Here is a 27,387-nt window from a genome sequence, read left to right as displayed (position 1 = left end):
ACAGTGGGGTGGAAAAAGAGCCGAACATTTTGGCAGGCTTCCCATTATAGCTCTTACTCGCACTCCAGAGTTACTGGAGGGGTTCTAGTGGTGAGTCCTGGGACAGCAGGGCTCGGGGCTGCATCCCTGCTTAGTTCAGGCAACGGTGAAAGCAAGCCGAGGAAGCCTGGCTATGCATTGCCATCAGACCAGCCATGTCCAAGGGAAGAGTATTTCCCTATGTAAAGACTCCAATACTCCCCATGCAAATGGGTCAGAAGTGCCTCACAACACCGTAACCAGTCTGGGTTTGAGTAGAAAATCTGGATTTTAAAAGGTTAATGTTTAACCTCCCTAAGTCCAAGGGGAGGTAGGTTTATCCTCAACCCCTTTACCTTTGAGAATTCCCTGCCCCGGTTCAGGGAGGGGAGAAAGCTGCGTTATTAGCAACTTTGATCAACACAAATATCTTAATCGCAAAGAAGCCTGGAGGTCCTTTTTACAAAGCAACACACCAGCATGTCAGGGGAAGAGGTTTGGTTTTGTACTACTGCAAACCAGCTGTCCTTATGGGAAACTCTACTGGAGTAAGCAGAGTTCCCCTGGGCATGAAATTGTCCCCACACCCTCTGGTCCCGTGCCTGTCACCTACAGAGGAGCTGGACACTCACTGTTTGCTGAGCACCGGCATCAGAAACAGGGCTGTAGGTAATTTTGTAGTGCTGAATGCGGCCGTCGGGAGGGGTCCAGCGGACCTGGAGGCTGGTGGGGGTCTCGGAGTCAATGAAGAGGTTGGTGGGTGGGCTCCGGGAATCTGTGGCAGGGATTAAAAGTGAACAGCGTAAAAGGCAGGCATTAATGTCTATAAACAGGGCCAGCAGCACTTGCTGCCAAGCCCATTTCTGAATGCATCAGTGCTCTGCGGTGCTGTGAACCAACGCTCAGCACAGAAGCAATCACCCTGGGGATCAGGCAGGAGAGAAAAGAGATCCTGGAGCGACGAGGTTTGCCCGCGCGCAACACGATACAACTCAGGTGTTCAGCAGTTCAAATCCTACGACCCAGGAAAAAATCTTGGAAGGAGGAAAGAGTCCTGGAAGCACAAGGAAAAGAGTTCCTTTGTATATATCATGGACAATCACCAAAAGGCACCCTTTAGAAAGGTCCAAACTGCAACTGAATTTCTTCAAAGGCACACTGGACAAACATCTTGATTACTGGTTAAACCTGGATCACACTTCAAATTTAATCCATGATAATTTCTAACACTTTCCATCTTTCTCTTATCATTTTAAAATTATTCTAAAAAACCCCAGAGCAGCCAGCACACAACAGTTTTGTCTAGCGTTTCTCACACCAGCCCCCACAGCCTCGAGGAGGGGATCATGTACAGTGCCTGAGCGACTCTCCCTTTCCTGGCCCTGCACTGTGCTCTATGGCTGCATCCCAAATAGGTGACGCGCTGAGCCGCGGTCAGCCAGAAAAGGGTTTGCCAGAGACCAAAGCGAAGCAATTCTTAATTATGTAAATGCATTTCTTTCCCTGGGGTCCTGCTGTGTAGCAGACTGGACCTGGTAACAGAGGCTGCTCTGCCGGAGTGATTTCTCTGAGCAGGGGCTGACAATTAATAAGAGAAAGGCGAAGGGAGTTAAATCCATCCGCTGTTCAAACAAGGGGCTCGAGAGCACGGGGTCATCTGCTCCTGGGCTTGTTTCCAACCAGCGTCTTGCTCTGCGTAAACTCATGTATCTGGCCTTGAACCCATGCTGGGGTGAAGACACAGAAGTGTTGGACAGACAAAACGAAGCATTTTATTCAGAAGAGACTGAAAATTATGGGTGAGCCCCAAAGACAGTCAAGCACACACCCCAGGCTGTGAGGCCTCTACTCCACAGTTTCAACTGTAAGGTTCTTCTGCCCACCCAGCAAAGTCTGGGGTGATCTTAGAGAACAGGCTGAATGAAGATCATTTGCACCTTCATTGATCCTCCTTCCCCTCTCTGTATAAAATCAGCTTACTTTTACTGAAGCTGAACCAAGTTTGCAGGCAGCTGAATCAGGCTGGAGGCTGTTGCTGTGCATCACCGCAAGGTAAAGCGGAGAAGAATACAAGTGTGGGAGGTAAAGTAACTTCAACAGCACTATTATTAGGGCTGTGCTATACGTCTGCGTCTTTGCCGGCTGCATTGGTTATTTCCATCAGCCGAGGTAAGTGGAGGCTCTGTTTAAGTGAACAAAGGGAAAGTTAAGGAAAGTCTTCTGAGTTGGGTTTATTCTGGAAAGCCCCCAGGTCTGGCAGAATTTGATGGCTTGGATCTGACAGCAAGGGGAAAGGTCACCTATCGAAGCTGCCCAGGAGGAAAGCAGCATCTCTGACACAGAGGACACCATCTGTGCCTTTGATTACCTCTTGAACCTCTGCTCCTCCACAGGAGGAATCCCAGGCTGCTTGCTCTTGGGTCTAAGCAGCATCATAGGCACATTTTCAAACAAGAATAAAACCTTGGAATCCGTTCCATCAAAATATTCCTCTGCAATGATTATACAGTTCATGTATTCTCCCTTGCTGCCGTGGGTTGAAGCTTCTTCCCCACATTTCAATCCCTTTTATTTGCAATGCCTGCTCTACTAAGAAGAGCTCATTTAGGAGCTGGATAAAGATCTTGAAAATATTTCTCAGTCCCCGGCTGGACATTCTTCTGGCACTGGATTATTGAAAAATAATCCTAAATTTTTCTTTTTTTCCCTTAGTCAAGACTAAGAATTGAAGAAATTCCACTTGCTCCACGCATTTTGCGACAACGAAAGCACTCCCTCTGGCACCCAGTTTTTGCTTGTGTTTCAGGCTTGTATGAAAGTAAGGCAATAGCAGAGAGGGACAAGGTTCACAAAAGGAGAGAGGTGGTTGTCAGCCCTCCCTCGCTAGCGCAGCCGTGGGGAGGGATGCCCTCCTCCTAGAAGGATGCCCAGTCCACCTGGCACTGGTGGTGGGAGTGAAATTAAGGTATCTATCTCAGTTATTTATGTGGCGATGGTCTCACTCCACGTAAATAAATAAATATTCAAATAAATAATATTTTTTTAATAGACTGTAGATCTGATGTTTTCCAGCTACACATCTTAACTCCAAAAGTACTTGTTACTCCCTCTTGCTCTCTCTGAATATTTAAGTACACCATCACAACTTCAATGCTAAGTGCTGAGCTAGATAAGAAGAGAAGAAGGGACCTGCACCATGTCACTGTCTCCAAGCCCACAGAGTGACACATCACAGTGATGAATGGTTTTGGTTTTTATAAAAGAGGATGAAATTTCTGACGAACTATTGTCTGTGAGGGATTGGTGTCTGCAGGGTCCCCTCGCCTTGAAATGGGGGTTTCAGGTGGGGCAAGAGGGCAAGCAGTCCTGAATAGCCTGAACTTGCTGTTCTCACCTTGGCCCCAGAGGGACGAACGTGGCTCCGTTTCACAAAACCAGCCTGCAAAGAGCATCGCTCTGACCTGGCATTTTTCCCTTAACCTTCAAAGAAGAAAGTATTCCGGGGAGGATGAAGGATGGGGAGAGAGCTTGTGTTACCAGCACTTCCTGCTGAGTTTCACTTCAGTCACTGCCCTTAAACTTCAGTGCTTCTTCAAATTCTACCAAGACATTTCAAGAGATATTTCGTGACTTGACCTATTCCTATATAAGGGGATGCTGCCGAGAGAGGAAAAGAGAAAAGCAATCATGAAAGGAAGAGTGGTTTCTCAAACTCCTCTAACATGTACTTTTGTTTTTGTTCAGCACAGCCTGATCGCTGCTGTTCACCAGGTTGCCAAAACCTGCCATCCTGAGGAGAGCTAGACAGCTTTCAATGGTGTTTCAGCCCCCAGAAATTAATTTTATGATGAAAATTAGGGTGGAGAGGGCTCATAAAAAATGAACCAAGGGTCTGGGATTTTCCAGATAATGTAAGAGATTGCCATGCTCTAGGTGAATGAGTTACCATTCACCAGCTCCACCATGTAGATTGACCCTGTTGGATATCCTAACCACTCATAATTGCACAGTATAAGATGGTAGTTTTTTATTGAAATAGTAAAGGTTTGAAGTCTAACCCTACCCCAGGATTTCCCAAAGTCCTGCCTAATGCCACACCTTCCCATACAACCATTGCACAAGCCTTATTCAATTTGCTGGTATCCACATATTTCCTCTGAATTGCCCAAGATCAGCACTGCCTCCTGGAAATCCTCATCCATCCCTTCTGCTGTGCCACTTCTCCCCTGTGCAGGCACTTCTTGCTTTAAACATTAAAAAGAAAGAATCACCGTCAAAGACGTTGATTGCACATGCAAATATTGGCCCTGAGAAGTTTCTGGCACTGTCCTGACGGTGCCTGCAAACCAACCAGCAGCTCCCAGGCACTAAGACTCCAGTCTGGCTGCCCAGCTGCACAGCCGATTGCTTTGAGTGCTTTGCTTTCTTCATGCAGCAAGGCAAAGTCTGATATCCCTAAGGCATCCTTGTTCCTGAAAAAGGACAGCAGCTGACAAGCAGAAGTCAAATTGCTTTCTGTGTCCCGTCGGGGTGCCAACACCAGCAAGGCCTGTCTTGTTCAAATATAACATGCCTGGAAGGGCACCTTCACATGCCATTTGTGGTGGGCTGAGGGAGCTCCTCTGGCATTTTGTAATTCATGACTTTAAATGTAGCCATTCATTTTCCAAAACTTTAAACAGCTCTAATTGTACCTTTATCATTATATACCTATAGGATGCTTTTTTTTTTTTGTCAGTATGCAGCTCCTAGGTACTTGCCTGAGGTAGCTTTCTATAAACAAATGTTATTATTATTCATTATTAATAAAACCTGAGCTCCTTGTTCCAAGATTGCAATTTACTCGGAGCTTCATCAGCTCCACACCAGCCTGAATGAGTTTGTTCTGCAAAGGAGGTTGAGACCTGAGAGATGGAGGAGGAGAGGACTGCTGCAGCTGAATGGATTGTATTCCATTCACTGCCAACAAAGCCATTGTACAGGCAATATTAATTAAGAGGACCTCTGGGAGTGCCAGTTTTTAACCTCATATCCTGCCTGTGCAAAGCCAGATTTCGATAATGCTGTCAGGCAGAGTCTGCCTGCAGGATCCTCTCTCGTACTCTAAGCGCCCTCAGATGAAGCACAGCTCAGCAATGACATAGCTGCAGAAATCCTCACCCTCCTTGCCAGGCAATATTTTAGCAACAAGAAAGATCCATTAGGCAGCACAGTGACACGTTCAGCTGAACAGCCTACCGAAAGCCAATTCATTTGCTGAATGAGGGGGGAGAGGTAAGCAATGCATTCTACACGAATCACATTGCAAGGGTATCAGATGCCTATAAGATGCATGAGCCTGCTTATGTTTGCCCAGCTTATTTTTCTCAGGACAAATTCAGAACACCATAATACGGAAGGATAAATATCTCTAGCCACTTTCAGACATTCAGATTTGGGTTTTCAGAGCTGGAGATGACCATATCTGAGCTGCTGGTTTGTTCTGAGGCATCCTTTGCCCTGTTTGTTATCCCTAGGCTGTGGATACTGAGCACTGATCACTTACTGGTCCTGTGCTGAACAGAAACCGTGTCACTTCGAGCACCATCTTTGTAATAGGCCCAGATGGATATTTTATAGTCGGTATTCTTCTGCAAGCCTGGCAGGACAGCAGTCGCCACATTTCCAGCAACAGAGAGCTGCAGCAGGGGAAGAAATGAGTCAGTTGAGTTCACAGGCATCCCCAAGCTAGTTCATGCCATCCAACGTCCGTCTCGCAGATTGCCCGTAGGCAAAAATGGGTTAGTACTGGGCTTTGGGGACAAAGTCTGCTGTTGTGGGTTGCACATGTCTAAGCAAAGGCAAAATTCCAGCCCCAGCTAATGCAGAGTAGATGCCCGTCTATTGCTGCCCAGTTATTTTCAGCAGCTACAATGTACCACAATGCAGTGCTCTGGCACAAGGCACTGAACCTGACTGGAGTACAAAATCCCTTTGCTCAGTTTCCAGCTTTTAGGTCTGCTGGGGACAGAAGCCCCGGTACATCCCTATTTCAGCCCAAATGTGAAGCACTACGTGAGAGAATCATGAATTTAAACTACCGTTAAAACTGCTATTTGCACTCATACTGAAAATAAGGGCTTGAGATGGAGGAGGTCATCTGGTCCACCCCTGCCTCTCCTGCACCAGCTCTGTCTCTGGTTGTTCTCCTCTGTGTGCTTCTCAGTGGGATCTCAACCTTCTTGAAGAGCAGGATCCCAAAAGCAGTCGGTGCCTACCAGCACCGAGGAAAGCGGAAGTTGCTTAACCTGCCTTAGAGGTGACACTTCTAGATGTAAATACTTAACTATTATCTTTGTCTTTTCCACAATAACTTGACATTGTGGGCTGGTGATTCTCTGCAAACCCAGATCTTTTTCTACCGAATTTCTTCTTAGCTGTTTGTTCCACATCCTGTATACCTGTAGTTAATTATTCCTGCCTAAGCTTAATACTTTCTGCTTGTCCCTATTGAATTTCATCCTTGAGTTTTTCCAGAACACTTCTGCAGTATTCCCAGAGTCTGTAGGACTCCAACCCTGCTATCCCTCTCTCTTCCATCACTCAATGTGACCACTCCACTGAACAGAGCCTGACCCAGGACAGACCCTGTCTTATTCCATAGCCTACTTCACTGGGTGATGAACTGTTTTAATTTGACTGCATTAACCTGCACCGTTTTGCACCTCCCTATGCCACTCTTACAGGTGAGTTCAGAGCCATCAAGCAGGCACAAATTCAACCCAGCATCCCCGGAGCTGTGCGTGGGTCCCTACCTCCTGAGGCTTCTCTCCACTGACTGTGCTCCATTTGATCTGATAGACAACCACATCGGAGGCAGCGACAGCTTCCCACTGCAGTCGGAGGCTGTTCCCGGAGAGCTCGGTAACCTTCAGTGCACGCGGTGGGGGTACCTTTACTGAGGGATGGAGAAGGAAAACGAGCTGAAGCGCAAGCACTGACAGCGCCTTGTCAGAGTCAAGGTGGGAAGCAGATGGTCGGGGAGCAAAACATCAACCAGGCAGATGTCTGAGACCAGCCTGTCTTTCACCACTTCAGACCCATATAACAACAGCCATCAGGACAGACAGGGGTAAATTATTTTTAAAACCCTAATTAAGAAGAATTATCTCAATTGTGGAGAGGACACGTATCATACCGGTATTGTAAAAGGGAGAAGGCTAGGAGGGCTCTCAAGGACGCAGAGGTTAGTGATCATGCTTTTTCTTCCTTCACTTCTTTATTCCTTCCAACTTCTTTTAAACATAACACATTTGGACATATTCCACATCCAAAGAACAACAGCCATCTGGGTTTTGCACAAAGGTTTTGGCCATGAGCTTCTGGGACCCGTCTTCAAAACATCCCAGCTGAGACACATACAAGCCAGTTTTTTCACTTGTTACTGGGAACAAAAGCATTTCTACTCCCTGCTTACAAGTGGTAACGTTGCCAGTAATTGGAAAGGAGTCCCCTTCATCATACGTAGATCGGACACTGATGAAGTATTGGGTGAGGGAGGACAAAGGTCTCAGGACAGTGGATGTTGCAGTGCCAGGAACCTCCACCTGCAGTGGAGGAGTTGTATGAGTATTAGGAGAGGAGCATGGGGACGTTAGGGGAGGGGCTAGCTCATGGGTGGCAATGGCACCTGAAGTGCCCATAAGCCCCCCTTGAGCCATGCAGCTGAAGGAGAACAAGGCAGTACATGACCCCCCAAGCTTCTTTTTCTTTCACCAACCCCTTGAGGACTCACCTCCCCAGCATTGCTCCCTTTGCTAGAAACATAGGCAACGTGGTGAGCTTTCACGGCCGGAGACGCAGCCTCCCAGCTGACTCGAACAGACGCATGGCTGAGCTCAGAGAAGCTCAGGTATCTGGGAGGACTCAAGGCCACTGCAACAACAGTTAGTGACAGCACTCCAAGGTTTCACAGGCTGCGCAACAGCAATGCCACTGGTTGCCTTCTGCTGCTCTTAGGTGACCCCACCTTGAACTAAGAGACTTATTCACCATGTGGGAAAATATTCTCTTTATGCCACTACCATACATGTCTCTGGGATGTCATGAAAGGCTGCCTGGGCTTTAGGTGAGTAAACAGCCAAATAATTCCCAGTTTTGTCCCCAAACAACAAAGGCCTCTGTGAAGAGCTCCTTTAGGAGTTCTCTTATCAGGGGAAAAATCATTCCTTTTTCATAGCTCACCAAGTAATTAGAGATCCCCTCAGGGGCCAATATTCACTGAGGATGAGGCAGGGAAGAGGCAGGGTGTTTACCAGCCACTTGCACAATATGGGAAGAACCTCATTAAAAACCTCTCTCCTGCCTTAAGTGTTTAATAACAACTCAGTAAGCCGTCGCAGCAGCACTTACGGGTGGTTTCCTGGATGCTGGCTGGATCACTCGCTTCTTCCCCATACATTGCGTACACTGCAACGGAGTACTCTGTGCTGGGTGACAGCCCATCCAGCAGGACCTCAGGATGGGCCACCTTCACCTGTCAACAGAGAGATGTTCTGGGGTACCTTTCAGTTCTGGGATACCCACCAATGCCCTCAACAGAGCAAGACCTTACAGAGACACAGGCCAAGGTCCCTTTGGTTACACTAAGGAGACTTCTCCGCTTTGGGGCTTCATCACTTGTGTAGGTGCTCTACAATGGTCAGTGTTCTGCCTCTCTTCCCAAGGGACACCAAGCACGTTGGAGGTGAGCATCACCTTCTCCTATCCTTGTCTGCAGACACACAGGTCTCTTATACAAAAACGATGCTGCTGCTGTTGTTCTGGGTTGGATCAGAAAGTTGGGTTGCATGTGAAAGATGTTCCACTTTGCTCAGACATGTGGAAAGCTCTTGCAGAAGAGCTGCTTGCTGCACGCAGGCCCATAGCAGCCGGGTTGCTGCCACCTGCCGCTAACAGCACGGCCACGGCTCTCCTCCGAGTCTGCTCGCTGCAGAAAAGCGCTCCGGAGATGTACAGGGGTCCACACGCAATGCAGCACAGATTTATAAAGGGCTGGGAACATTTAAACACTGGTTTTGCAGACATCCCATAGCCTTAGAGCATTGCACTCTTACAGTGAGTAGGTCAGGTAACTGCAGAAATGTTCTAATAAGCTAAAATACAATTTTAAATGTTGTTCTCTTCAGTTGTTCTGAATCTTAAAAACAACCACAATTATGCACTGAAAGCAGAGTATAAGCATGAATTGCTCTGTTTTGAAAACCATCCTGCAGTTGCTCATGTTGCTGTGCATCGGGGGAGAATCTGAGTCAGAGGCAATACATGTTCCCCCCACTCTTCTTGTTTTCTTTGATTCATATTCTCAGCCTACAGGTACTCCAGGTAACTCACTAAAATGCACACATCGCAAAGGGATCTTAGATGTCTTTAAGGATTTTCCATTCATTGAGCGTTGTTTCATTTTTATGCAGCATTGTAGGTCTGTGTTTAGAGCTCGGTGAATACCACCCAAAACAAATTTTCAATCAACATTTTAACATAAACACAGTAAAGACATTTACGTACAGCCTCAAGGAGACAGCAATTATAGAATCATAGAATGGTAAGAGTTGGAAGGGACCTTAAAGATCATCTGGTTCTGCAGAAATGTGAGCTGTGTCTGGGTTTCCAGGGCCCCATGAGACAATCAGTTCTCTCCCTATGCCTTAGTTTCCCACATGAAACCCTCACAGTTATAAACCACTTTGAGACACACCATTTAAAAAAAAAATCTTCCATGAAATATGTTGCTGGCAATAATGCTGACTTTTTTTGTTTGTTTGTTTTAACACATGATAGCAATTCACAAAGGTTAGAGCTGGAACTAAACTCAGCCCAGACAGAGAAAAAATGTTATTATCATTATTCTCATGAACTCTACCTCCATCGTATAATCCTCTGCACCATCGGGGGCCGCAGAGCAGAGCACCAGGTACTGTGTGGCTCCCTGGGCTGCCTTCCAGCTCAGCCTGATACTGTTGTGGCTCAGCTCAGAGACGCGCAGGGAGCGAGGGGACAACAAAGGCACTGAAGGGAAAAACGAGGCAGAAAGATATCTTCAGTGTATGAGGTCTGCAACATCTCAAATGCCAGCAGAGACCTGGCTTTGCAACAGCTACTGCAAGCTGGTGGACATCTACCCCACATCTAACACAGCGGAGCACCCACTTTACAGAGAATAAGTTTAATTCACTTGGAGGCCAGGGATAAAAAAGGGACAAGGAGTTGCAAGACATTTCTAGCCTGGTGTGCTACTACCACATCAGTGGTCTCCTTTGCAGAGTGACGTAGGTGGAAAGGGACCCCTGAAGGCCTCTGGTCCAATCTGCTGCTCAAAGAGCAGATTGCTCAGTGTCTCGTCTGGTCAAATAATGAAGATCTCCTCAGATGGAGATAGCTGTAGACAGATTGAGCTTGAGGAAGGGGGAAAAATAAAACATGAGGCTCCAGACTGAGATGGTCACAAAGACAGAGCTTTGTTCACCTGTCATAATCATGCATCAGCATAATTCTCTCTACTCATGACTTACATGTGGAGGCGACGCCTCTCAGCCCATCCCCAACAACTGCGTCATAAATAGGAAACACCGACACCAGATACTCCGTGTGGGAGGTCAGATTGGAAAGCTGCAAAGAGGAGACTGCACCATCTAAAACCACCTGAAAGTACAAAGGAGGGCTGTCAAGACAGGGAGGTGCTAGCAGCTCTTTAGCAAAGGAATGGCTGAACCGGCCTTCCCTAGGAAGCGTGGCTTCTTTGTGGCAGATCTGTGCCCAGAAACATGAAGTCCAGTTGCCCTCTGAATTTTCTGCTAGCTAGCATCTCCCCAGCATAGAGAGGTAAAAGGCAATGAGCATCCCTGTCCTCTAAGGCTGGGATCTGTGCAAACACCAAGCACAAGACTCTAACTGTTCTCTCACTGATATCAGTGGAAATACATCAACAATGTGGATTTGCTTTTCTAAGTCCTATCCGTCACAAACAAGCATTCTTGGGCAGCTCTGTGTACCTGAGTGTGCTCTTTGAGTCAAAAGAGATGTTTTAGGGAGGTCATAACACTGCGTGAGAGAAAAATTGGCATCAGCATGGCTTGCAGAACTTCTAGCAAGATTTTATTTATCCCATTTCCTCTTCTGTCTGCTTGTCCTGTCAGCTGATCACATTTACACTCATTGTGGATTTAACTTCATCTCTGGCTTTAGCTGATGTCCCACAAGAACTGTACCTCTACCCTCACCTTTTTGTCTACTCAAGTCTACTCAAATTCTCAGCCACCATCTAGAAGATACTGCAGTCTCAGATATCCAGAGAAGGTCTCTCACCTCTATGGGGTTACCACCCTTAGATGGATAATACACAATCCGATATTTCTTTGGTGGTCTCAGAGGAGGACTCCAGGTCAAGTGCATGCTCTTAGAGGTCACAGAGGATATTTTAAGGTCAGTTGGGCTCAGCTGGGGACCCGTGTTCACAGGGATATCTTCCACAGTGCTGCCTAGGAATTAAAAATACAGTTACCTTCTTGTGTTGAGACTTCTCATGCCAAATGTACTTCCCAGCTCATAAATATGAGTGACATTTTTCAAATCAAGTTACAGTCTCCTTCCCTATAAAGTACATGAACTGTTCCAAACTGCTTTGAAATAAATACAAGAACAATTTCTATGAAACATTTGAAACTATTTTAAAACTGGGCATACAGAGAACATAAATACTCCATAGAGAACTGGCTGTGTTTTTTACTGGGTGCTGGGAATATTTTTTCAAACACAAGGCTACATTTCTGCGTGTATCCAAAAGATGACCCAGCTTTCCTCAATCATGAAAATTTGTCAAAATGAATAAGCAGAAGTTATTTAGGTTTCTTTTTCAGCAGCTCATCTTTAGCCTAATCTGCACTTTTAAAAATGTGTAATCTTACTAAAAAAGTACAAATTAATAACAATTAATCAGTGTATTTCTATGAATCTCCAGAGCATTAAAATAAAAGCATGCTTGAAAGTTAGACCTTCCCATTCTCCTTTGGCGAATCTTAGAGCAGAGAGAACTGGAAATATGTACATGATACCTCTCCTGAGGATCTATGCTAATACCTGGAGTGGTTCTTCACTCTCTCATTCATCACACAAGCTGCTCTCCAGCAAAGGAAAGAAATAAGCTGTTTGGTTTTAACTTGAAAAAGCCTTGGAGATCCATCATTTAAAATAAAGTGTGGAGAAAAAAAAGTGTTTAGACGTTTTATCATCTCCTCTTCCTACCTTCACATTTCCTCCATAGGCTCTCCCTAATATTTATTCTCTAATTAACTCTTTTGCTTTTTCTACCTCCTCTTATTTGGAAGAAACTCAGAAAAAGAGATGGTTACAACACATTTATCACACTGTATGACAGTGGAAGAGGGAAGAGAAGTCCCTTCTTCCCTACAATGGTAGTTATTGTCATTAGGTGATTATATCCACCAAGAGTTATCCAAACTTCTGGTAGGAATTGCTGTTGCCTGTGTTGGCTCACCAGCCAAAAGCAGATAACTAAACCAAGAGCATCAGAATGCATCTACAGTTAATGTCTCTCTGTGACTTGTTAGAGACAGCACGGAGTCTGCGGTAGAGTGAGAGTGGAAGAACTGCATCCAGAGGGTCTCGTAGAAGACAACGATCACAGGACAAATTGGCCAACACATTGAAGTGGCAAGGACCATTGTCAGGCAGCAAGAGGGTTGAGCAAGATCAGCACTGGAGGAGAAGAGTTAGGTGATGCTGACAGGGTGGTGGAGCTCATGGAGGGAAAGATATCAGAAAGGGACAATCCCGATGGCAAGAAAGGTGGATGGTGAGCAGAAAGCAGCTCAGCCTTCACTGAGGAGGTTTCACTTCACCTGCGTTTTCCTTGTTGCTCTTCTCTTTGATCCTGGTGCACAGGACCCGGGTGAGCCTGCCAACCAGAGAGCTCAGCAGTGGGAAATCCAGCACGTTGTACACAGTGAGGTCCAGCGGCTCCGAGGCCACCTGCTTCAGCTCTGCCTCATCTGCATTCTTCACCCCTGCAATCAGAGCAGAGAACGAGACTGAGAAAACTCTCCAGAGAGAAACAGCTTCTGTCTCCTGCTTCTGAGTTTTTTGTCCAGAGGCAGAATGGATCCACCATCATCCTGCACTCCAAGCAGAGCCTCCCAGTCATTCCAGTGGGGTGGTCATATCTGAGAATGGCCTCAGGCTTTCCTGCAGCAACAGCCCCAGTCCAGCCTGGGAAGGGTTTTCAACTCTGTGGGCTCAGAAGGTCTTTTGTGGCCTGGAGACAGTCTAGTGAATCCTTCTTCTGTTTTCCTGCCTCCTCATCACTTTCAGGCTTTGCTACCAGGAAGGCAGACTTTTTTCACCCTGAGAAGCATTTGGCATAAATGGAGGAATGAGTGAATGAATAAACAACAATTTTATATTTATGAGGTGCCAGCAATCCCCACAGAGAGTCTGTTGTTCATCAGAACATCACATTGCATTTCAAGAGTGTCAGGGATAAGCAGAAAGCAGACCATTTATTAAGCATAACTTCACCATCACAGAGCATCCTCCATCCCTATCCTTCTGCTCCACATCCTCATTAACCCTCTGCAGACCAAGCCCCACAGCATGCAACTTAATTTGCTTCCCAGTGCTAGGCTCAAGGTCACCCTAGCATTGCCCAAGCAGTACCATTGCCAGACAGGGATACCACCTGGTTTCTCATGTCCAAGACCACTACCTTCACAGCTGTGCTAGCCTCCTTCCCCCTTGCTCTTGTAGTGACAGCCAAGGCGCTGTTGAGATGAATACTCAGGTCCTGATGTCTAAGGACCAAACAATGTGACCTTCCACTAACCAGAGATGAAAGGCAAAGACCCCAGCCAGGAACAGACCTCCAAGTGATTTCAGGTACACAGATGTCAGGCTGTTGGGCTGCACAGCACACAGCTGAGGCTTAACTGCTCATGAAAGAAAGCACAGTCCTATCCACTTAGCTACATAACCCTATGCAATAAACCCTTGCTTGTGTCTTCCCAATGTAAACTAGCACTTTAAGTTTTGGAGACTGCAATTTTAGGTGTTTTCTATGTAACTTTATTGCCCATATATTGGTCTAGCAGACTTGTTTAGTCATCAAGGATAGAGCTGCTCAAGGCCATTTTATGTTTAGTTATTGCTGCCGGATAGCAAAGAGCAGAAAGTGTTCTTATTCAGAGAAATGGAAAGTCATGAGAGGCAGTAATTATAAAGGAGGTCTCCTGCCTTCCCCAATACAGCGTTCTCTCACCTAATTCCACAGCTGAGAATATAGTTCTCATGGCACAGGTCTCTGAGGTTCGCAAAGGTCTTTATGCATGGGAAGTGTGAAATGTCTTGTGTGAATGAGTGGGTTTTCTAAACTAACAAAATCCCCGTTGAAGACACCGCCTGTGCTGAATAAAGGAGTTAATTTTCATCTTAGCCACAATGTAATGAGGTCTTACCCATTACCTTAGTTTTAAAGTGTCAGGATGCTCCTCTCAAATTTGAGGGAACATAACGTTCAATTCGAAGAAGATCAAAAGTAGGTTGGCTTTGTCCTACAGCTTATCAATGACTGTGATCTTACCAATGGCAAAGATCTCGATGCCCAGGTTTTTCAGTGTCTGAGCAGCCAGGTTGGCATCATCCTGGGATTTTCCATCAGTCAGAAGGATTACCAACTTCTCAGCCTCCAGCCGGGCACCAGCGTCTGGTTTCAAATTCTGTTCCAGGACGTGGGTCAGCGCAAGACCTGGGGAGGAGCAGAGACAGATGGTGTGCTACAGCCTAGCAGACAAACCCCCCATCTTTACCCTTTTCTCTGCCCCCAGTGGCTTTGGTTCCCATGGAGGTCATCCCATGGAGGTCATCCCATGGGAACAGCTTCCTCCACTGCAGCTGCACAGATCTTTTAGCAGAGACATGCGAGGTGGAGTTTGGAGTTACCTGTAAAGGTGTTGCCGCCCTTGTACCGCACATTTCTGACGGCTTCCAGCACCTGGTCCCTCGTAGAGTAAGTGCTCAGATCCCACTCCGTGCGGGGATCGCTGCTGTACTGGGACAGCCCTGGGGAAGGCAAGAGCTATCGGCGTCCTACAAGCCAAGGTAGGCTGCAAGAGGAGACCTGCTTTGGGGAGGCGGTGTCAGGGTTTCCACGGGAGGATGACACAAAATAATGGAAGGGAGTGGAGGTGAGCAGATTTGGTTTCCAGCTCCCCTCCTCTGCGTGGTCCTTGTCATGCAGGCAGCAAGGTGATGCCTCAGACCCCACCAGGTACAGTGGTTCTTATCCCTATGGTGACACTCTGCAGCATCTGAGAAGGTCTTAATGTTAATCAGGGTCAGGCTAGTTGGCTGCAAGGACTGGGAAGGCTTTACGCCGTCCTATTTCATGTACAGCCCGGCCAATGGCAGTAACACTCAGAACTGGAAGCAGCACTGTTCTTAGCTGAACTCAAGGCAGCTCCAGTGCGGCATTGCCTCCACATCTGTCTGTGCAGTGCTGTGGAGGCCGAGCACCTTGCTGGAGGCAGGCAGCAACTCCCAAAAGCGTCTCAGCATCAATGCCCAACCTTGTGCTGCCCAGAAGACATCGCTTCTGTTCACTGTGCAGCTATTGCTCACAGCCACTAGAGGCCAGAGCTTGCTGCCAGATGGGAAAAGCTGTCAAGAGCAGCAAGCAGGACCCCACCCTAAAATAAAAGCTCCTCAGAGGAGCACATAGCCACAGGAGCTGACACCAAGGCTCCTTCAAACACGGGCTTCCCAAGGTCAGGAAACAGGAAAGTGTCCTACCTACTCTTATCTTGTCTTGGGCAATACTAAATGGGGAAATCAAATTGCTCAGAAACTCCTTAATGAGCTTGAAGTTGTTGCGTCCGATGCTCCAAGATCCATCCACAAGCAGGACGATATCAGTCATTGCAGCTGTGTCACACTGAAACTGGGAACCTAGAGGGTATAAGGTTTGGTATTCAGAGAAGCAATTGTAAAGAAGGGAAAACTATGTCAGTTTTAAGATAAAAAGAAAATCTGCAGTGTAAGGGCTTGTCTGGATGGTGGATTGGACCACCTGCCAGCCCGATGCATCCCAGCATCTTGGGAAAACCATGTGGCTAGGGTAACGCATCTCAGTACCAAGAAATTGCGCAGTCCGCAGCCGCATTTCTGCCAAGAATGGGTTAAAGCCGCCAGGAAGTGTGTGCCTAACCCAAGCACTGCTCTCTGCAAGCTGTCAGCTCCATTACATCTCAGCCCCAGCCCAGCGCTTCCCTTTTATCTAGCCTCAGTCTCCAAGAATTGCAGGCGGTCGCTTAATTCCATTCCATCACGGGATCCCCTGTGGGCTATAATTATTTCATGGCTCTATATTAAATCCAATCTCTCCGTTAAAACCTGCTGGCATCACAGATACTCGAGCCCTGCCTTTCTCCCCACCCCAGGCCTGCAGCTTAACAGAGGATAAGATAGGGCATGTTGCTGATCGAATGCACCTTCTCCGAATATTTTTCAGGTGGGGGATTTTCCATCTTTGGTGGAGGGAAGTAGATGATCCCATCAAGATTCAGTGGGCTGCAAAGAGGTTACTCTCCTATCTCTTTTCACAGCCATGGATTCCTACTGGTCTCAGGGGACCAAATGAGGATGCTGTGGCCAATCCCATTCCCACCACTTCAACAGTGCCGTGAGCCATCTGCCCTGCCATAGTCTCAACTGACGAATCTGAAGGATCATCAGGGATCAGTTGTCCAAGAAACATGAAGAACAAGCCCAGGAGGTGGAGCAGGTTGGATAACAAACACTACTGATGCTGTCCTCCCCTTCTGAAGGCTTGGGAAGGTCCATGGCTAGGGACTCTGTTGAACAATACAAACTCTTACATGGATCTTTCAGAAGTAGGGGGAGTTGACAGCATGAATAGAGAGAGTAGTGGCAGATCAATAAATTAAACCATCTGGAAGGAATTTTTGGCCTAGCTCTAGTTTGCCTTAAAGTCTGTGATGTCCTGCAGGACTCCAAACTTCTGCAGTGATTCCTGACAGTTCCCCAAAGCATGAGCTAGCAATTAAAAGCTGGATCAGCAGCATTTGTACTCTGGAAAGTCTTGGTGACAGAGAGTGGGGTGGAAGGCTTGTATTCAACGAGCTTTAGGGAAAACAGTGGGGAGAAGGAGCAAGACACATTTGAAACCCCTCTCACCTCGCCTCAGTGACTCCTTTGTGGGTTTTTCTTTCCCTAGATACTCTCGCTCTGAGTTTGCAGGAGTGCGCTGGGATGATCTGGTGGTTGTTGGGGTTGCTTCTGTCACACTGGGCTGATTTCTTGTGGTGTCTCCCGAGCCCTTTGACTGAGTCCCCTTCTGCCTTTTCCTTTCAGCTCTGTCCTTTGCTGTGCTCCAAAGAGAAAAAAAAAATTGTCCCTAGCTGTGTTACCCCCACGCAATCCGCTGCAGTTGTCAGCCGGTTTCAGCCACATTTGGCAGAGGTGTAGGGGGCCCAGAGAGGATAAAAGTCCTACAACCTTTTGTAAATAGGTAGTTTTATAGAGAAGATCATCTTCGTTCATGCCCCTCTGCAAGGGCTGCAGGTAGGGTCCTGAGTTATTATTAACGTCTGTAATGGATCACACCAAATGTTTGTCCTTCCCATTAGTTTTGACGATGAAAAATAATGAATGTTTACAAAACACAAACCAGGGAATACAGACTATGGCACCTGATACCCAGTGTACTCTCCAGACCTCAGCAATCTCCGACTCGGAAACATCCCGTGTTAGTGCCAGTATTTTTGTATAATGGCCCTGATGGATCTCTCTTCCATCGACACGTATAAATGCTTTTTTGAATCCATGCAAACCTTGCAGTAAGACACATGAGAATCTATGTGGTTATATGCAGTCCTCAGCCACAGGGGAGAGCTCACACCTGCTTGTAGACCGTCTGCAGCCTAGGAGATCAGGCATCATTAGCCCCAGTGGTTTGGGAGCAGCTTTTCTCAAAGGATTTGCTCTCACTTGAAGGGTTTGACTGTATCTGCTTAACTTGAACACCTGTGAGCCCCAGGAACACTTGGACGTGCTTTGCTAGGCTGGACAGTTTGGCTGGCATGAGGGGCAAGTATTTTTGGGTTGCTTGCTGTGTCCTTGTAGTTCAGAGATGCACACAAGTGATGAGACTGGGGTAGCACATCTCCCTGAAAGAATTTCCCTGATGAAGAAGAAGCTGCAGGGAGAGGGTGGGAATGGGTTTAGGGACAGCTGTGCACCCACCTGGCTGTGTCAAGACGGTGTTCAGGGTTGGTGGGGTGGCCTCTGCCACCCCACTGTGCTCAGCTGCCGAGCTCCCTGAAGAGGTGAGATTCTTTCCTGATGCAGCACCTGAGTTTCTCCGGTTATTTCTAGTCTGGGATGCATTTTTTAGCTCTTCTACTGTAGGAAGACCAAAAACAGGGAAAGAGAGTCTGTGAGTCACAGTCCATCCTTCACCTCCTGGGTCTTCACCATCCCTCCTCCTAACCTTCCAACCAAAATAGTAGCAGACTCTGCGACTGTGGCATAGTCTACAGGGCAGATTCTGGAGGACGAGCTCCTAGGAGCCACATCTCCAAGAGCCTCAGGAGCATTCTGAATGGTAAAATGTAGCATTCTACTTACTCACAAATTTCCTCTTGGCAAACAGGGCTTCCTGGGAGCCGTTAAGCACGTAGACCTGCAGCGTGTATTCCTTGGTAGGGCTCAGCCCCCCCACTGTGGCTTTGGGAGTCTTGGTTTTCAGCATGACTTCTTGCTCCGAGTCCCCTGAGGTGGGATGAAGACACAGTTCAGAGCCTGTTAGAGCTTAAAGTTAAGCTGACAGTAGCAAAATCACCACTGAAATGCAGGGAATGTCTGCCTAGGGACCTCAGTCAACTCCCATTTCTTTTTTCATTTAGTGCATTTCTGATTTTTACCCTTTTTCCCAATTCAGAGTAGAGAATGTTTGGGGGTTTTTTTTAAATCCCTGATACATACCCAAAATGGAAAACCAGTTTCCATCCAGCAGTAGTGCAACTCTCACCAACTTCTGAAGGAGTTGCTGAGTGAAAAGCTTGTCTGCAGAAGGCAAAGACTGGGCAATTGCTAGTAAATCCTGCTTACGAAAACATCCAACGAATTTATGTGCTGGAGGTCATACGTGACAAAGTGGCTTGCTGTTTTTGAAGGTCATCACTGACACTTGGGACTCATCTTACTCACCCCAGCCACTCTCGGTGTGCTGTCTCTGCAAGCCCAATGTCTCTCCAACGACATCGCAAAACAAACGGGGAGAGGCAAACTAGCTGCCTAAAAACTTCTAATTAACGAAGGTCTACCAGATTTAAATTATGGAGATGGATGCATTTCTGACCCCGACATCCCTGTGCTCCTGCCTAGGGCTAGAAACAGAGCTCCCCAGCCCACGAAGAGGGAAAGCCTCAGGCATGTGCCGGGAGCTCGATGGGGATTCCCTGCATTCCCGGGATGCTGGGGATGATCCTCGCTCTCAGATGTACTGAAGCCTGGGGAGGAGCAGGGCAGGGAAGGAATGAGAAACCTCTTGATCCAGCTTGGGAAACAGGTGGGGGCTGAGCTAAAAGCGGGTGGATGATCACAAGAGCTCTGCTGCACGCACTGTGGCCTGGCAGCTCCCTTGGAGAGCAGCAGTGACTGAAAACCAAACACCAGCTAAGACTAAGGTTGCCTCCAAACGTTGCTCCCTGCCAAGGGACTTTTTGTCCTTCCATCATGAACCAGGTTCAGCATCCGAAGTTGGGGAGAGCTGGAGCTTGGCAGGGACAGGGAGCCAGGGGGCTGAGCCCCTCCACACACAGGATCAAGGACTTCCCGTCTTGTGTCCCTGCAGGTGGGGAGAGAGCTGGGAGCTCCTACAGAAGAACCAGACCATGAATCTTTCTTCATCTTTTTTCTCACACAGTCCCAAAGAGCAACACTTTCTGGCTAAGGCTTTCCCCTAGGATGAAGAGGGATGAATTTCATCTCCCACTTGTGACTGATAGAGGGACTGTGCCTGCCCTGACATGGCACTACGGACTGCTCTCATGGTGGCCAGAAGGGCTCCTGTCCATACGGTTTGTACAGACTGGTAGAAAGTTTTGATCTAGATAATCAACGCTTAAAACCAGAACAACCAGTGGATCATTCCCTCTGCCTTACCGCTATCCCCTAAAGGTTTAAATAACACTCTTATTTAAGTCCACCACAAATCTCTGCTGCGTCTGACATTCAAGGCGTTAGCACATACCTGCCATGGGCTTTACCCGAACTTTGTAGCCGTTGATGTTCCCCTCGGTCTCTTTCCATTTCATTTGGAGCCTGTCTTCTGCAAGGACAGTGAGTTTCAGCCGGCCTGACCCTGGGGAGGAGGAGACGTGTCCGTGCTGTTATGGATGGAATTGCTCCCTCTGTATATGCACCCATGAAACACCACGTATGCCGTCTCCTCTATGGACACGGGGACAGTTGCAGTGCAGAGGAAACCTTCACCATCCCATGCAAGTCCTCTGCACGCCCTGACGCCGCATGGCAACTCCCGCACCGCCGCCAGGAAACCTGACACGAGTCACTGGGAATCTGCAGCCTCCACCCTACGCAGAGCAGAGTTCCTCAGGTGCTCAAGTGAGACCCCAGTAAACACTGCTGCAAACAGGGAAAATGGTCTGCCATAGAGCTGAGGGCTTTCTCTGCACCCCTCACATCTTGGAGGGCTCTCACAGGAGCTTTCGTGCAGGATGTTCTGCTTCATCCAGTGTGTTTAGTGCAAACATCTGAAATAGGAGGGCAGGAAACAGATAAAAGGGCTCAGCAAGGCTCCTCAATAGGCTTGGGCTACTGAGACATACAGAAACTCCCAGGTGATGGACCCCATACTTCTGCAGAAAGATCATTTCAGAGGCAGCTCCAAGGACTAGCTGGGATAGAAAAAAAAAAGAAAAAAAAAAAAGAAATAAAACCTGATAAAGTGTAAATAACTGTTGCTGGCAGAACCATAACTCATGGGCACCAGCTTGTATCGGTTTGCTGCAGGGAGCAGCAAACTAAAGGACAAATCATGAGGAAAAAAATAATATCAGACAAGGAGGTAAAAAGATGAGTGATTCCTTTGTAAAACATAGCTGTACTCTCGTACAAAGGGCACCATATGAAACTTTTCCACTTGACTGGATATAGGATGGCAACTCAGCAGATGGATGTCCCCTCCTTCCTGATGCTGTACCTACAGCTGCCTTTCCAGCATCCCTTGCCTGCGCACTGTAAGCATCTGCACTCAAATGCCTCCCTCATTTGCAGTTGTTACCAATCTCTTTCCCTTTACCATTACTCCTAAAAAAAGCTTAGGGTGACCTGGAGTGTCTGGCTCAGCGCTGTCAAACTGTGCCTCGCAGGACTCCTCAAGTCCCTAGTCTGGTCTTGCACGATGTCCAGACGTCTCCTGACATCTTTGCCATGAAGTCACAGCCCAGGAAAGCCGTGAGGGCTGACATGAGGACGTGCTTGTCTCAGCCCAACATCTGTGCCTTAACCTTTCCTTGGGGAGACTTCCTGCAGGCTGCCCAACAAGCAGACAACTATTTTGGGGAAACAAAGCTCAGATTCACATCTCACCCCAGGCAAATCTGAAGGGGAAGAAAGAAAACATGGGGATGAGGGATGAGGGGCAAAACCAAATCCCAGAATCATGCCTAGGAGAAATGGTAAAAGATCGTGGAACAATGAGGGGAATTCATAGTTAGATTAAACATGGAGCTGTCTTCTTTCAGCCAAGCGTGGTCCAGCTCCTCGGCCATCACTCTAGGAGCCCAGAAACTAAAAAGGCAAGAATGTCCCCAGACAGATCAGAAAGGACAGCATCCTCTAAAGCGCCATTATGTGCTGGATGCAAATGAACCCCAGCGCCGTGAAAGCTCCACTGTTTCCCTGCCCTGTGTTGGATGTGCGCTATTTGATGCTGTAACCTTGCTCTCCAGCTGACAGGGAGTTAAGCCCAGCCTTAACTGCAGTGCTGGTCTGGAAGATACACAGCATGGAGACATGTCTGTCCAAACTCTGAAGTGCCATCACCTCTCTAGAAACCTTTATGCTGACCACTTCCACAGAAGGTTCAAATGCAATCTAAAGGTGGATCTTCAGCATCAAAAAGGCTATGGTGAGGTGCTACAGGTATTTTCTGATCATTTATGGTACTATGGGAGCACTATACGTTACAGAAGGAATGCACCTCATGTGCTTTCTTATCCAGATGTTGCACCATGTATCACCATGTACATCCAAAGCAATAGCTTCAAAGCACAGGGCAGATGCAGTTACTAACACATGAAACACAGCTTTTTCTTCCTATTTCTCAGTCTCCATTTGCAGATCACATAAGCACCCTTTATTGCTTACACAGGCTGAAATGCATCCCTGGTGAGAGGGAGTGACGTGCTGAACTGCTGCCAGTGAGGAGAGGCTTTGCAGGGTGGGGAGGGATCGAGATGCTCTCCCCAGATGGGTCCCTTCATCCCCCGTTGCTCTTCGTGTGTGGGAACAGGATGTTTGGAGCTTCACCAACAGACACCAGAGCACAGCAGCCCCCTGAAATCCTGCCTGTGACCGGGAATGTTCCTCACGTGCAGTGTCACTGCCAATGGGAAGGGCTCAGGCAAGGGCTGGGTGAACCCAGACAACAGCCAAACCCTAGGGACCTGCCCCATGCAAGAGCAGGCGGGCTCCTTACCTTGACCCACTCGTCCCCAGACGTGGGTCACCGCAGGCAGGCAGGCAAAAAAGAAACAAGTGCGAATCAGCATGGTGACCGGGACCTACAAGAGGGCAAACATCAGGAAGGAGAAGTAAAAGTTACATTTCACCATGTCAAAACCCAGATTTGCAGTCCTCAGTTAACGGACCACAAGCTGAGATCTACAGCTCTGTGCATCACTGACAGCACTGAAAAGGTGGATGGAAAAGCACCTAGGAATTATCCTGCAGTTCTTATATATTATTTTACATTCTTGGTCTCTGCAATACAGCTGTCCAATGCCTTGTACCACTACTAAATGGAGTTGATAAACCTGATGGGGAGTGGGCATTACCCTAGTACTCCTTTCAGCCTGCTTGGTTCTGCAGATGGTAGGAGCCTCCCTTGGCAGGATGATCTCACCAGCAGTACAGTAGGTGCTGGGTCCTGCTCGGATCATGGCAATAAGCAGCATTGACCAAATCACTGACAGACATAGATTCCAGAACAACTTCTGTTTTAAATAACACAAGGTAATTATTTCCACTTATCATGACTAAAATCAATATAGGTATAGAAGCACACAGAACCTTTCTCATGTCCCTGCAACACACGCGCTGATCACAGGGGTAAAAGGTCCTCGCACCACAGATTTCCTGACCCTGCAGTTGCTGCAGTAAAGCAGCTATGCAGCAGGAGGGACAGACCCAGATGAGTTTATATGTCAAAAGTTTAGAAACAAGGGTTTTATTTCTTATTTCGCAGTGGAGTTCCCAGGAAGTTACATTCAGGACTTGTTGGGATCATCTTGTTTTAACTTGTTCACCTGAGCAGAATGAAAACAGATGCAGTTACAGAATTCATCATGGCAGAGGATCAGTTTGACTTCGCAGCAACCTCTACAGCATTGTCAGAGCCGGCTGGTGAAGGACAGCCAGCCTACAGCCCACGGACCTCGAGAACCTTCAGTTATCTTTGCTGGCCTGGATTTCAGTTTTGTTCAGTTTGGATCAGAAATGTTAGGTCAGCAGAAAACCACCCTGTTGGAAACAGTGCCTCCCCCTTGTCTCAGTGGCTAGATACCAGGTTTAAAATGGATGCTGTTGGCCTTTTCCAACGCATCCTTGGCATCCGTCGCCTTTGCACTCCACGTGTCAGCCTTATTGCTTTTGGCAGAACCAGACCACACACAAGTTTCCCCCGCTGCCGTCTGCAGCGACATTTCGCTTCTATTCATATTGACGGACAGGTATTTCGAGGCTCCTGGCAAATGCCTGTTTCCCCTCAAATACGTCAGCTTTCTAGTGATTTAAAGGAAAAATAAATATGCACGTGAGTGACCCAGCCATGATCTCCTGGGGTCTAAGTCAGTTCTAAATTACTGAAAGAATGAATGGAAAAATGTGCAAGTTATAACAAGGAGATGTTAACCACTCTACTCAGTCTGTGTTGGTTTTTTTTTCAAATTATAGATCAGGTTATATGAAGCAACTACCGTGTAACTAAAGCCCTTAGCCGTGGGAAACACTTGCTTTTTTTCCCTAGCTAATGAAATGAAGTAATTGCTTACACAAAACAGTGAACATTTTGCAGGTGGGTTGCAGGAATGTGACTGTCATCTCAAGAAAAGCAAAGCCTGCCCTAGCTGCAGAGGTGCATGTGCCAAACAACAGCAAGAAGCCCGCATTTTTGAAAAATTCCCTGAATCAGAAGTTCGTGTGTGGCATTTCAAAATGCCACCAAACGGCTCCCGGTTTCCTTGCCACTTCCCCATGGCTCTGCTGGCAAACGGGATGCCAAACTCTGGCAAAAGCTCTGGGTTGTGGTTGTGGAGTCTCCTTCTCTGTAGATATTCAAGACCCGCCTGGATGCGGTGCTGTGCAGCCTGCTCTGGGTGACCCTGCTTTGGCAGGGGGATTGGGCTGGGTGACCCACAGAGGTCCCTGCCAGCCCCGACCATGCTGGCATTCTGTGATCTTCTCGTGTTAGCCAGGATTACATGGGATCCAAAGTCCAGTTTAATAAACACTCAAGCTTCTCCAGCGTGCACAGCACCGGGCTTACTGCAGGGACAGATCCAGCCAGGAGCTTCACCCTGGTGTGTCAGTAAGGATGAGTTCAGTATTAACTCAGGCTGGACCCGGTGAGTCCCCAGGGTGTGGATCTTTGCTGCGCCTAAAGCAAGGAGCAGGGACTTCACCTCTTCTTCCCAGCGCAGAGGCAAACCCGTTGTTATTTTGCCTCTTCGCCAACTTTCATTTTGCTGCCTGTAAAGCAGGAATAACGACTGCAGCTGTGTGAAATGGTGGAAGACAGATGGCTGGAGGAGCTCTCTGTTCCCCACCCTGCAGAGCTCCCTCTCCGCAGGTTACCTGCTGGACCCCAAGCCCTCTCTGGGTCTCCATGGTCCCTTCCCAGCCATTTCTGCCTTCACCGGTGTCACCAGCCAGCCAGGCTGAGTTGTGGACCTGGGATGGAGGAGACCACAGTGACAGGCTGCCCAGGGCAGTGGTGGAGTCCCCATCCTTGGAGGGGTTCAAAAAACGTGTAAATGTGGCACTTCAGGACATGGTTCAGCAGGCATGGGGGTGTTGGGTTGACGGTTGGACTTGATGATCTCGGAGGTCATTTCCAACCTTAATGATTCTAGGATTCTATGACACCCATCTGCTGGTGGGCAGGCAGCCTCCGGCACGCTGATGCCTCCCTCCCGTTACTACCCAGGGAAGGAATTTGGAGACAGCAACACATGGAGCCTGTGGCATTTCCAGGGCCTGGAAAATGGGCGTGGGGACACCCCCCCCCCACTTCCTGCCTGCCCCAGCTGTGTGCTCAGAGGGGATTTGGAGGTTAACACAGTCAGAGATCCCCTTATTCATTCAGCAAATTGTATAAGCAGTTGCTTTAAAGAAAAAAAAAATCCATGCAAAAAATCCCTGCCACATGTAAATCAGCACAATTAAAACTGGGGGTTTGGGGCCTCTGTGAATTATTTCCACCCTCCACAGCCACAGTTTGGGGACATTTCCACCATTCCTCGTCCCAGAGGGCACCACTGTCTCTGCAGAGAGTCTCTGGCAGGGACAGCCCTGCAGAAGAGACCGGCGACCTGCCTGGGGCAGCCAGCTGCAGGCACCACACCTGTCCCAGTGCTTTGCTAGGTAAAGGACCTAAACTGGACTGAAAAAATCACATTCATCAAACCCTTTCTGTTCTCTCCTGGAAACCTCCTGTATTTCAGTCCCACTGTTGAGTAAGAAGTCGCAATTATCCCAGCACCAGTCTCAAAAAAGCAAGGCACAAGTTTCACCTCCAGGCTAAGACTTTGCAGCTCCCTGCAGCCGGGCAGCTGTGGTAACATCAGCTTGATACAGACCCACACCACACCTCCAGGTGGGAAAAATCCACCCAGACAACCGCTATTGCTAACAAACCTTTCCAAGCATTGCTCTTTATGGCAGCAATTTCCCTCAGGTTTTATGTTATTAACCACAAAAGAGAAGGGAAAAAACCAAGCCAACACACCAAGTGCATTTCTCACAGCCATCTGTCTGCAAGAATTGCTAAAGCAGTCCTGGCAATATTTAGACCTGACCTGCAGCGAATGTGAGTCTTTAAGCTACCTCACCATAAGAGAGTGAGACCTTCCACCCCCATGCAGCATCGGCAGCGCTGCCCTGAGCTGAGCTGCACCAGCTCCAAGTTTCCCGGAGAGTAAAACCCTGCAGAAGTTCCCTGCTCCGCCGATGCCCACGCGCGCCCCAAAACAACACAGCCCCCCCCTCAGCATCCCGGCGAACCGAGCCCCAAATGGGAACGAGCCTCAGACCTCTGGAGCTGCGCAGCCTTCCCTGGAGTCAGCCGGGAGGTGCGACGAATCCAGCTACATTCTTCGATGGTGGGAGAAGCAGATTCTCTTCGGCGTGATCAGAGATTTCAATTCCCAGACGTCAGGAAGGATGGGGAAGGGGAGGGAGAGCAGGGGGAGAGGGACAGCGATTCCCCCACCTCCCTCTCGCCACGCAGCGGAGAGTGCTTGGCCCCTACGCGCGGCTAAATAAAGCACGCACGAAAAGCAAGAGCCTGTTTCTATGAAAGACAGTAAACAGCTTTTAGTGTTTTTGCTAACTGCATGCTGAATATATGTCTGGGAAGCTGCACGCTGATTTCCTAGAGCGCAGCAACAAGTCGTGGCTCCCGCCCACTGTCAGAGTCCCAAGGATGAAGTCAGTCCGGCCCCATTCACATCCCATTAAATATTTTTGAGAGCCCGGCATTTGCACCGAAGGCAAATTGCATTGCATTTGTTTAAGGAAATCAAGCACATCTGTAGCTTTTGCACAGCCAGAGGCTGAATCACGAGCTGGAGCTCGGCGGCGCGGCAGCCTTCCCAGCTGTGGGATACAGCCCTGACCTCCTCCGGCGTGCCGAGTGCCTGGGAGAGCCGTCAGCTCCACGCCAGAACTTTTTCAGAAAGATTTTGTCCTCCTTGCCAGGAATGGAACAACTGACAGTGGCATTTCTCACTACGAATGGAGGCCAGATTTTCAGCTGCATCTCCAGGGACTGTCAGC

The 27,387-nt window shown here is 48.0% G+C and overlaps 1 protein-coding gene across 1 annotated transcript in view; it reads right to left on the bottom strand.

Moving 5' to 3' along the window:
* COL20A1 (collagen type XX alpha 1 chain) overlaps nt 1-26,945 on the bottom strand; it is a 50,722-nt gene extending 23,777 nt beyond the window's left edge. Inside the window, exons 1-19 of the mRNA XM_075438567.1 lie at nt 26,643-26,945; nt 22,811-22,895; nt 20,339-20,449; nt 18,712-18,855; nt 18,328-18,486; nt 17,260-17,448; nt 15,856-16,011; nt 15,007-15,126; nt 14,648-14,812; nt 12,915-13,079; nt 11,362-11,534; nt 10,569-10,698; nt 9,920-10,065; nt 8,410-8,533; nt 7,793-7,932; nt 7,475-7,604; nt 6,813-6,955; nt 5,564-5,696; nt 651-793 (exon numbers count right to left, since the gene is read on the bottom strand). Of these exons, the coding sequence (XP_075294682.1) occupies nt 651-793; nt 5,564-5,696; nt 6,813-6,955; nt 7,475-7,604; nt 7,793-7,932; nt 8,410-8,533; nt 9,920-10,065; nt 10,569-10,698; nt 11,362-11,534; nt 12,915-13,079; nt 14,648-14,812; nt 15,007-15,126; nt 15,856-16,011; nt 17,260-17,448; nt 18,328-18,486; nt 18,712-18,855; nt 20,339-20,449; nt 22,811-22,883 (2,544 nt within the window). The 5' untranslated portion in view covers nt 22,884-22,895; nt 26,643-26,945. The remainder of the gene's footprint in view (nt 1-650; nt 794-5,563; nt 5,697-6,812; nt 6,956-7,474; nt 7,605-7,792; nt 7,933-8,409; nt 8,534-9,919; nt 10,066-10,568; nt 10,699-11,361; nt 11,535-12,914; nt 13,080-14,647; nt 14,813-15,006; nt 15,127-15,855; nt 16,012-17,259; nt 17,449-18,327; nt 18,487-18,711; nt 18,856-20,338; nt 20,450-22,810; nt 22,896-26,642) is intronic.
* Between the last annotated feature and the right edge of the window lie 442 nt (nt 26,946-27,387).

The sequence above is a fragment of the Opisthocomus hoazin genome, chromosome 18 (assembly GCF_030867145.1).
Source record: "Opisthocomus hoazin isolate bOpiHoa1 chromosome 18, bOpiHoa1.hap1, whole genome shotgun sequence".
NCBI lineage: Eukaryota > Metazoa > Chordata > Aves > Opisthocomiformes > Opisthocomidae > Opisthocomus > Opisthocomus hoazin.
This window is presented reverse-complemented; position numbering and strand designations above follow the sequence as displayed.